The 11,018-nt window shown below is 44.6% G+C and overlaps 1 protein-coding gene, 1 long non-coding RNA gene and 3 other non-coding genes across 5 annotated transcripts; 1 reads left to right on the top strand and 4 right to left on the bottom strand.

Moving 5' to 3' along the window:
- Window positions 1-2,300: 2,300 nt before the first annotated feature.
- TRNAQ-CUG (transfer RNA glutamine (anticodon CUG)) lies at window positions 2,301-2,372 on the bottom strand. Its single transcript has one exon. It is a non-coding gene; the product is annotated as a tRNA-Gln (tRNA).
- A 6-nt stretch (window positions 2,373-2,378) lies between these two features.
- TRNAE-UUC (transfer RNA glutamic acid (anticodon UUC)) lies at window positions 2,379-2,450 on the bottom strand. The gene has a single exon. It is a non-coding gene; the product is annotated as a tRNA-Glu (tRNA).
- A 658-nt stretch (window positions 2,451-3,108) lies between these two features.
- Window positions 3,109-3,211, bottom strand: LOC126528634 (U6 spliceosomal RNA). The gene has a single exon (XR_007599063.1). It is a non-coding gene; the product is annotated as a U6 spliceosomal RNA (small nuclear RNA).
- A 354-nt stretch (window positions 3,212-3,565) lies between these two features.
- On the bottom strand, window positions 3,566-4,975 carry LOC126528170 (uncharacterized). The gene is made up of 3 exons (XR_007598898.3): window positions 4,404-4,975; window positions 4,227-4,321; window positions 3,566-3,850 (listed from the first exon to the last, which is right to left on the bottom strand). It is a non-coding gene; the product is annotated as an uncharacterized lncRNA (long non-coding RNA).
- Window positions 4,957-10,415, top strand: ND-51 (NADH dehydrogenase (ubiquinone) 51 kDa subunit). The gene is made up of 3 exons (XM_050176041.3): window positions 4,957-5,383; window positions 7,888-8,200; window positions 9,632-10,415. The coding sequence occupies exons 1-3, from the start codon at window positions 4,975-4,977 to the stop codon at window positions 10,344-10,346; spliced, it is 1,437 nt and encodes a 478-aa protein (XP_050031998.1). The 5' UTR covers window positions 4,957-4,974; the 3' UTR covers window positions 10,347-10,415.
- The last annotated feature ends 603 nt before the right edge of the window (window positions 10,416-11,018 follow it).

The following is an 11,018-nucleotide window of genomic DNA, read 5'->3' as shown; positions in this document are numbered from 1 at the left end:
CTCTTTGCTGCCCCAGCAATAAGGCTTTAGAGAAAGAACTGCTTTACGATCCGGGTCGCTTGGTTTATAGATAAATGCGCCAAGCAGAAAGATTGCCGATTTGTTTTAGAACTACTGTAAGGAGAAGCTTTACTCTCGCTTTGATGGCTAATTTCGGCCTGGCCGAGGGCTTTGTGCGCGTCGACAGTGACGGCTATAAAACCCCGATTGCAGCACCTGTTGAACGTGTTAGGTCCGGATCCCATGAGTTACCCCCCCAGTAATGTTCAGTTGTCATTAAATAGGAAACTATGGATTCATAACTCGATGGGAGTATTTGACCTCACACTTTTTGCCCCCCCCCCCCCCCCCCTTCCTTATTTATTTATATTTTTTTTAACGGTTGCACATCAATGCAACGTAGCGCGCATGTATATAGTAGCTTCCGCATTACTTGCGCGCGATTCTCCCGGTTGCGAGTACCTACGATAAATTCAGGACTGCTCTTATCAGTAGTCGGATCGCGGCAGATGTGCTGATTTTCTCTCTAAACTTTCTGGGTCGGGTGTTCAACGGCCGAAGACTGAGCCCGTTTCATTTATACGGTTTCGTGCGTTTTTTTGCGAAAATCGTCTTGCTTCAAGATCATTAATTGCCCCTACCAAATATGCTATGGCAAACTGCTCGCGCTAGCGCCATCGAGCCCCATCGAGCTCGATCGCGATCGAAAGTGGCCCTTGTGACCGAGGTGAGCAAAATCGTCGGTTACCGAGAGGTCGGGTTAGCGCGAGCGCGGCGCTGACAGCCGCAATAAATTTTGTATGAAAAAAATCAGTGGTGATATAGCGGTGAGTGTGAACAGCATTACGTCGCATCTCTATGAGGACATCAATCAATCCTCGATTGAAATCGCGTTCACCAGATTGCAGTGTTGACACGTCCTGCCTCTTCGAGGAGCGATGTGTAGCCTGTGGTGCAACTGACTGGTCTGCTCCGTTCGGCTCGCAGTTGCACTATTATATTCACACACACATAGATACATATACACATATATGCTCTTCTAAGCTCTCCCCATAGTTACTCAATCGCCAGTACGATCATGTAGTTATGGCTCCAGTGATCGTTGATGCGGCTGGCGTTGCGAAACTAATTGACTCCCTGAACCAAAACACCCGTCGCCGGGTTACGACTTAGCTCAAAATTTATTTAAAGTACCAAGGCAGTTAGTCAGTTATTCTAAAAAAAACTTTTCAGCAACCACTGGATACATCTATTCAACCTAGCCAATTATTGCCACATCTCACTCTCAAGCACTTGCTGTATATTGCTCGAACATATAATTTTCACAAATCTTATTAACTTACTCAATGCATTTTTCGCACCAGCTGATCATGGATTTAAAAAAAAAATTCATGTGAAACTGCTTGCAATCTTTACGCGCAAATTGCATCGTATTCTCTATCGTTCACCATTTGCACAGATTGCATTTTTTTTTAGGCTTCGCTAAAGCATTGCGGAGGATACTAAACCACCTTTAGTCTGATCTAGTTAGTGTAGCTAACTGGTGCAAACGTTGGCAAATGTCCTTAAAATACTTAAAAATGCTGCTTTATACCACCCTTACACCCCCGAAACTAGAATGTGCATGCGCTGTTTGGGATCCTGCCATTGACAAATTTATTCATCAGAACTCGGGCAAAATAATTCAGTTCGTTTCATCTTGCGTAATTACAACAGAACTGCAAGTGTGTCTGCCATTAAACCAACTTTGCACTTACCCCACTTTTTTCTCCTCGTAAAATTGCATGTTTAGTTCTTTTTAATAAATAAATTTTTTACCATTGAACACTCCGTAACGATATCATTTTTCAGCCGCAATACGTATCGTCTCCGATCGACCACCGTTACAACGTTGGTCTCGAATCATGCCACACCAAAACTTTTTTCCTTCGGTCATCCACGCATGCAGTGGAACCATCTTCCTGGTGAAGTCGTGTATCTATTACAACAACCAAAGATTTCGAACAACTTTAGCTAACATTGAATAATCGAACAAATTTTTGTTTACTGTATGGTTGTAACCCAAGTGAATTTGTATTTACCGCTTTACCATACCGTTTTAAACCGTAGTCAAAACTCGCTCCCCTTTTTAAAGCCTTTGAGTGAGTAACTCTATGCCTTTGAGCCCGAGAGTAACAATAAATAAAGAAAAAATATAGGGAGAAACTCAATGGCTTTCCCCATCCCCTTTCTACCACGCAACCGGCTTCCTACACAGTTTCTTCCACTTCGCTGCTGACGTAAAGAAAAAAAAAAAAAGCAGGTCTCACCGAGATTTGAACTCGGATCGCTGGATTCAGAGTCCAGAGTGCTAACCATTACACCATGAGACCCAACACTTCCGACGCCGGGAATCGAACCCGGGCCTTCTGGGTGAAAGCCAGATATCCTAGCCACTAGACCACGCCGGAGATGCTTTATATGCTGTTTAAACTGGTGGGCATTGAGAAGTACCATTTAAGAAATCGCGTTACTATGGTAGCTGGAAAGTACAACCTGGCAAGACTGATCGGGTCATTAATGCAGAATAAGTACAAAAATCCGGCATGCCTGCGAATGAATATACCGGTGGCAGCCATGTTATCCAGGCTTGGAACCCTACTCTGTGTTTTTTTACATGCAACCACTGTGGTAAGAGCTGTGTATGTCAAAACAATGGTTAAATACGCCACATTTTCGCAGAACTGCTACGTTTATGCTTGTTCAAGCATTATAACTGTTGAACTAGCTGGTAAAGGATTCTAAAAACAACAGCAGCGCAAGTATCGAGCGGTACCAGTGGGACGGAACAGAAGTATGAACATACGTGCTAAAATGAAATCTGCGGATACCCTGTTTCGAGGCACCTTTCGCTTGAGCCCTTGCTAATTGAAGAACTAATTAAAGTGCAAATTAAATATGTCAGACATTGTGAAGCAATCAAAACAGCATTATTTTTTCGTATGACCTTGCTTGCAGTAAGCACAGAGTCGCTAAAAACTTAAACGTAGCGAATATGTGTTACTGCTTGAATTTTACTGTTACTGTTACTTGAATTTTAATTTTACTGTTACTGCAGAAAAAGAAAAAAAAAATGTGGAACGCTTCACGATTTTGCGTGTCATCCTTGCGCAGGGGCCATGCTAATCTTCTCTGTATCGTTCCAATTTTAGTATATGTACTTTGGAAGTACAAGTGGAAGCAGTTCGTTTGCATATATATAGCCCATACTTTCGACCCTACTATTGCGCAGGGACCACACGCAAAATGTGTCAAAGTAAACGTTTAGTTATAAAGCTTTCTGCGTATTTTTGATACTTAACGTTTATAAAATATCAGCTCACAAAGTTTTTTTATTGTAGTTTGATTATGTCTTTATTTACAAGGTCAAGGTAGCGCATTTTGAGTGTAACCGTTTCAATCAACAAGTGAACATGTAGCGACGTCTGGCGGCTTAATCTAATATTAATGTCTATTTGCCTGAGCCTCCAAGATTACTAACACATTTCTTCTCTTCGCCAATCTTTAAACATAATTTGGCACACAGTAGCGTTATATGGCCTATATTTGAAATGTCATATTTTCAATTATTATTGATAAAAAGGTGCTGTAGAATCACTTCCTATGCTGCCAACATCTTGTTCCGACGTGTCACACATGTTGAGTACGTAACTTCGGCACGCGTAATTCACGATGGTCACGTGCTAGTACCAGAGAATTTTGAACTGTCAGTTTCGAAATTGTTTGCTGTCCATCAGTTGCTCAGACTCTTTTTTGATGGTCTTCAACGCTTTCTTCCAGGCTTTGATGAATGCCTGGGGTGGGTCGTCGTCTGAAAAGCCGAAAAAACAATTAAGTTACGTGTAGATGTCATCGTGTGCAGAAGTCAGCGGAGCCCTGGACTGAGGGCAGCCGACCATTGCGATAGAGGACGGACGAAGCAGCGGGTGGACACCTCCGGGGAATACACGAGGAGGAACACTCCCCTCAGTACCCTGAGGAATCCGCCACAGCCACAGAAGAACACAATTACTAGAGCTCCATAAAGTTTTAACTGACTCAGTCGTGTGCTGTTAGCAGAGTTTGCAACAAATTGTGCCAACTGGTAACAGTTTTTTTTCTGGTACTAATTGTGAGAAGTATAATTAATATTACGATAATTTACAACAAATACATTGCACAATATATGAAAAATTTAACGCACTCACCTGAAGATTCAATTGCCGGCTTGAAAACGAAGACGTATAACAGCGCAATTAAAACTAGAGTTACCATTACACTCAGAATTCTTTTCAGGCAATAACTGCAACGAAAACATTGATAGTCATGTTTCGCTTATTTTTAGATGTGCTTTCGGGTCTTAAACAAAAGGCAGAGCAACTTACTCGACACTGTCCATAACCAAACACATGGCGAGTAGCGACTGAGAGCACCAAGGCACCAAGGCTTCAGCATCCGATGAGCGCGAAGTCGCCGCGCACGATGGTCAAACGTCCTTTTGTGCGCGAGAAATCACATGCAGTCTTTTTCCTTCTTGAAATATTTTGGTAGTGGTAGGCGCAGTCAACTTGAGGCGTAATCATGGCTTTTCGCTAATTAAGAAAGGTTAATGAAAAATAAATGTGAAGAGTGCCGGGCGCATTATTGCTCACGCCACAAGGTATGTAATTCCTTCTTCTTTTCTTTTTTTTTACAATCGCCTTCTTTCGCTAGCTTTGGTTGTTTAAAAGTCCGAGTTACAATATTGTAGTTAGGAAAACGTTAAACGTCCGCAAGTCCTTGTGCCGCCCAGGTTATTTGATACAGCGCCTTTGCCTGAGGGTAGGCCATGGTGGTGTAGGCGCACGCAGTCGAAACCGAAACAATCAAGAACATCAGGACGTCGACGGAGAGTTTGTCTGCATTGCGCAGCAGTCGTAGTGTGTTATTTTCACGGAGGGGTCTTCTAAGGAGAAAATGGCGACCAGCTGGCCCGTGTCGGTGCGTCTCCAGACCCTGATTCGGGTAGGGGGCCGCGGCCCGCTGTCCACGTCTTGCCGTTACAACGCCGCTGCAGCGGGTGCGCCGCCAGCGACTCCGCCGCCCCAGACCAAGACAAAATTCGGGCCGTTGAAGGATGAGGACCGCATCTTCCAAAACCTGTACGGTCGCCACGACTGGCGTTTGAAGGGCGCTATGAGCCGCGGAGACTGGTACAAGACCAAGGAGATCGTGCTCAAGGGACCTGACTGGATCATCGATGAGATCAAGAAGAGTGGTCTACGGGGCAGGGGAGGCGCCGGCTTCCCGTCTGGCCTCAAGTGGAGTTTCATGAACAAGCCTTCGGACGGCAGGCCCAAGTATCTGGTGGTCAACGCCGACGAAGGTGAAGCTTTTGTTTGTTTGTTTGTCTGTGTCTGTCTGTCTGTATCCTTTAGAAATGTTCGGTTACTTTCAGGTCAACGTCCTAAGGACGGCTGGTGACCGTTGCGTTGGATGTCATTGCGGATGTTAACGTGCTTGCTCACATAGGGCAGGGTTGTCGAATGTTTCGAGTTGAGCGGGTGACGAGAACATGCGGCCTCAGTCAACATTTGCGGGTACTCCATCTCGGTCATTCCAAATGTAACCACGCGCCTTCATCGACTGCGTTACTGTAAGCTAATATATTGTGTAAATTTACGGTGCAAAGCTATTGCGGTTTGAACATTGCTCGGGACCTATCCGGGTTGAAAAACGTTCATGTCCTACTGCGCATCTCCGGCACAAGCGCCTCAGTCGCAGGAACATCCTTAGCATTGGGGCATATAATGCGTTTTTTCCCCCCATCACGGTGCACATTCGCAAAAAATGAATTTTGAAGGACGTCGCTTGTACGCAATCCAGACGTATGGGCTTGTCGGAACAGGCTCTTGGCGTTTCTCCAATTTGCGAAAGTAGGCGACCGCATCACGGTGCCATCAGCTGTTGTTCACGGAAAGCAGCAGTGTTTCAAACATGCATTTAGCACAGAAACAAGGCACAAGTCGGTGTAGAAACAAGTAAGCAAATTATTGATTTTTGTGGTCTCCATCTGCACGAGTGAACAGACAGTGCGGGCCACGAATAAACAGTATTTCATTTGTATGTTCAGATTTTCTTCAGCGCGTACGGGGCGGAGGAGCCTGTTGTTGGGCTAGCTTCTACATTTAAATAAACTGTTTTCTCTCTCCCTGGCCGCTGGAGTAATATCATCCATTGCCTGACATAACACTCATATTTAAGAAGCGACAATGACATTTTCAAAATTTACATTGATGGTATGGTCCTCTCAAAGGTACCATTTGCATCAAAGTGCGTATATAATCGTATAGAAGTGTGCAAGCGTGGAGCTTTTATGATGTCAAAGCATAGCTTGTAGAGGCATGGTTACCATAGCTACACTTCAATAAACATTCTTGTCATCAAACATGCCTTTCCTTTCCTTAAACACCTCCAGGTCACAAATGGTATGCACACTATTAGTGTGACGTAGTGTTCATGAAAGGAAAGCATCGAACGCAGTTTTCATGAAAATAAACACAAGCAAGGCAGACAACGATTATTATTTGATGAACAAGATATGGCCCAAAACGTTTAGGCTTCTTATTTTATTAGAGTGTAGTACTTTTTGTGCATTTTCAACCTATTGGAGTGTTCCTCACAGAATTTCCACATCTCGATGATGACTTCAGGATAGCAGACTTACACAACTGCAATGAAACATTAATTTCTCTTGCTTGTTTTATACAGTCGTACTTCAGGAACTGAAGTCACTACTGGTGATATCTTTGGTGGGCAGCTTTCTCCTGTTTGTTTATTTGTTTAAGAAAATGCATGAAGTTCTTGCTTCCGATATTTTCGGACATATGTTTTTATTCAATGAAGAAACCACAGGGCTTCCTACGAAAGTTACTACTAGCGCTAGTGTTTATAGAATCTGCAAGTGTGGCACTTCAGCCAGCAAGGAAATAATGCTGTGGCACCTAGAATATACTGGCCATCGTGCCGACTGCCGGGCGTCTTCAATGGGAGACGATGGCACTGCCGATGATGCGTGGCGGCTGCACAATTGGCATGATGATGATGATGATGATGATGATGATGATGATTTATTGGAATCCCCTTTGAAATGGGGCAGGGACAAATAGTCACATAGCCTGGCACGGTCCCTACGGCAATGCCGTCTGCAGGTCGCCTACGGTGCCACGGTAACAATATGTACAATGGTTCGCTAATGTGGACAGGACAAGTAGCTTATTCTTATTGAATAATCACATAATTATGTGAAGAAGCGAGAACCAAAGCCACACTTTGAACAAGGACACATCGTTCTGAAACCTGTCACGAGAAGGAGACCTGCGTAGCGTGTTGCAGTACAGGGCCCCGCGGTGGCCACCGGCAGGTGTCGCTCTCAGTGCCACCATGACACCTGCGCTCAGCACACTAGTCGGTATATTCTAGGCAGTATAATAATGCTTTGGCTTTGTGACTTTGCAAAATGGTAACTTTGAACAATATATTTAGTTACAGATGCCACAATTTGAAGTGATTGTGCTTGTGCTCAGAAACTTGTTGCCTTTATGCTTTTGGAAAATATGTTCTGGAAATTTAGGAAGATAAAGTGTCATGAATAATCCTGCAGGAACATCTAGAATATAGTATGCACAAAACAAAAATGAGACAAATCCATGTACTACTACTCATGATTCCCACGATCACAGTGACAGAGTTCCTTCTGGTAATTTAGGGGGAAAGATTGTAAGAAGAAATCAGCTGCTGAGGAGCTGAACTAGCAAACTTTGTCCATACCATCATCTTGCGAATAATACTCTGAAACGACATGTTTTCCCGCACATCTTTTCAATGAAGGTGAGCCAGGGACATGCAAGGACAGGGAGATCATGCGGCACGACCCGCACACGCTTGTCGAGGGCTGTCTCATCGCTGGCCGTGCCATGGGTGCCTGTGCCGCCTACATTTACATACGCGGCGAGTTCTACAATGAGGCGTCCAACCTGCAAATTGCCATCAAGGAGGCGTACGATGCTGGCTTGCTTGGCAAGAACGCCTGTGGCTCTGGCTTCGACTTTGACGTGTACGTCCACCGTGGTGCAGGAGCGTACATCTGCGGGGAAGAGACTGCACTGATTGAATCCATTGAAGGCAAGCAGGGCAAACCAAGGTGAGTCAATGCCTCTGTGCTGAATCACATATTTATTAAAGCAAAGCTTCGTTTTTTTTTTTTTTTTTTTTTCCTACCTTCCTAGAGTCTGGCATGCGTGGTTTCTTACTAAGCTAGGATGATCTTAGAGACAGTGCCATCATAACTGGACCAATCCCGGAGACAGCATGATTAAAAATGTTATACCCTATTGCCATGCCGCCTTCGTACCACTTGTATCGAGTCGGAGCACTGAGTCTTTGATGGCACTGTCACCAGGATTGGCCCAATTTCGATTACATTGTCCCTGGTGTCAGGTGTCCAATTGTATGGCGTTAACTAAATGTTTCAAAAAAGCTCTTGACATTTATTCCAACATGTGCTCTGGAGCTGCGTATTTTTGTTCTTTTTAATGTCAATTCCTTTTTCATGATCATTTTGCCAATTTTAACTGTCATGTACAGCTTACAGAAGGACTAGTTTTGTTGTGGAGTCATGGATATGCAAGGTTGCTGCTTGAATGTGTTGAAATTTCATGGTTTCCATCAAGTTTCATATAGTATTTGAGATTATAAATGAAAATTCTTAAACTATCAATAAATGAAGTTCAGTGTTTTTTCATTCAATGCAATAAATTCTTTTTTCACTAGTTGCGTAATTGGAAAATTTATAAATTTCACCTATGTTGGAGTAGGCTGACTGGAGTTTTCTCTTAACATGAAAAGGATTGGTCGTCATTTGCTTTGCAATTGATGATTACTGCTTGGCACAGAGCTACGTCATGAAATGTAGAAACATATTCCTTTTGTAGTGGCCGCACACTATACAATAGGAACACAATCATTTTATAGCAATGACCTTTGGTGAACCCTTGACTGAAAGCACTGCAAAGGGCTCTGCTGACCATACCTCTGATGTTCACAAACCTGACATTGTCGACATTGAAATGGTTGTGTATTGCCTTTCAGAAGAGCATTAATCTTGACGTCATATTCACATGTTCTGCGAAAGTTAGTTGGCCTGGACATGTATAGTGTTCAGGTCAGAGCTGCTTACTGAAGTAACTAAGGGATCCATGACAAACTCTGAAGCATCTATTCTTTCCAAGTTTTGGCTTTGTAACTCGGCATCATCAAGTACAAAAGTGAGAAAATGTGATCGCTTAACATGAAGTGGTGCCCAGGAACAGAAACCATGATCATCTGCAGTTTTTTTTTTATGATGCTGTCATCTATGACACCTGCTTTTTGGCTGTGGTAGTTGCACAAGAGAAAATTGTGCTTCTGCCCTTTCAGATTATTTCAATACAACCAGTGAATGCTTGCTGCAGTCCACTGTCAAGCATAGCAGCAGCCATCAATTTTTTTCTTGTCTATATGCACACGGCTTGCAGGTACTGTTTAAGGTGCCTTCATAATGTCGTGTGCTCTGGACTGCTGCTTCTTTACACAGGCTGAAGCCACCATTCCCGGCTGACGTGGGCGTGTTTGGCTGCCCCACTACTGTGACAAATGTCGAGACTGTGGCCGTGTCGCCGACCATCTGCCGGCGTGGTGGCGAGTGGTTCGCTTCATTCGGCCGCACGCGGAACAGCGGCACAAAGCTGTTTAACATCTCGGGGCATGTGAACAATCCATGCACTGTGGAGGAGGAGATGTCGATCCCGCTCAAGGAACTGATCGAGCGGCACGCGGGTGGCGTCATCGGCGGCTGGGACAACCTGCTCGGCATCATCCCGGGCGGCTCGTCAACCCCGGTCATCCCCAAGAGCGTGTGCGATGACGTGCTCATGGACTTCGACGCGCTCGTCGCCGCACAGACGGGTCTCGGAACGGCGGCCGTGATTGTGATGAACCAGCAGACGGACATCATCCGTGCCATTGCACGCCTCATTGAGTTCTACAAGCATGAGAGCTGTGGTCAGTGCACGCCGTGCCGCGAAGGGGTCACCTGGCTCAACAAGATGATGCCGCGCTTTGTGAGTGGCGATGCCCGTGTTGAGGAGATCGACATGATCTATGAGCTGAGCAAGCAGATTGAGGGTCACACCATCTGTGCCCTGGGAGACGGTGCAGCCTGGCCGGTGCAGGGCCTGATCAGGCATTTCAGGCCAGTCATTGAGGAGCGCATCCGGCAGTTCAAGGGCAAGTCGCGTGCCACATCGTAGTGTGATGTTGATAGGGCAGCAGCTTGTCCTCTGTAGTTGTTGAAATAAATTAAAGTGACAGTGACCCTAGTGAATGTTGTCAGTTTTCTTGGCATCACCATGTCATCATTGTCATCAGCTGTCACAGTTAGGTAGGTCCTCTACATTTCAGTGGTCTCTCAGTATGTTCCCCGATTCTCTCTATTGCGCACACAGTGTGACCATGCCTTATACATGTAAGTTTTGTAACTTAGTCACTGAATTTATGCCCACTTTCCTTTGCTTGATGTACCCCCTCTGGTAATGTCACAGGACATCGCTTGTTTACATTTATACAGGCTGCAGGCCCTGCCCACTTCATTGCTGTTAACTGGCCACAACATGATTCTATTTACTAAGCTGTTCTGATACTTCTGTCTTCAAGTGTTAGTATCACTAACATTTTGTGGGCTGCGGAGTAGGTTACTTGCCTTTGTAAGTGTAAATAAGACTACTAGGTTCCTGAAGAATGGTTTTGATAAACTTTTCTTTTGCCATTTGCCAATTGATTCTTTTGACCTGTTCGATTATATGAACATCCTGTGGCATCATCACTTTCTCCACGGAACCACTATATAACGGCGACCATAATTTCATATCTTGTGCGGTTGGTTGTACACACCATGTGATATTGTAAAAATGTTTGCCATGAAC

Source organism: Dermacentor andersoni, chromosome 9 (assembly GCF_023375885.2).
Source record: "Dermacentor andersoni chromosome 9, qqDerAnde1_hic_scaffold, whole genome shotgun sequence".
Classification (NCBI taxonomy): Eukaryota; Metazoa; Arthropoda; class Arachnida; order Ixodida; family Ixodidae; genus Dermacentor; species Dermacentor andersoni.
Note: the sequence above shows the minus strand (reverse complement) of the source record. Positions and strands in the feature narration are given on the sequence as shown.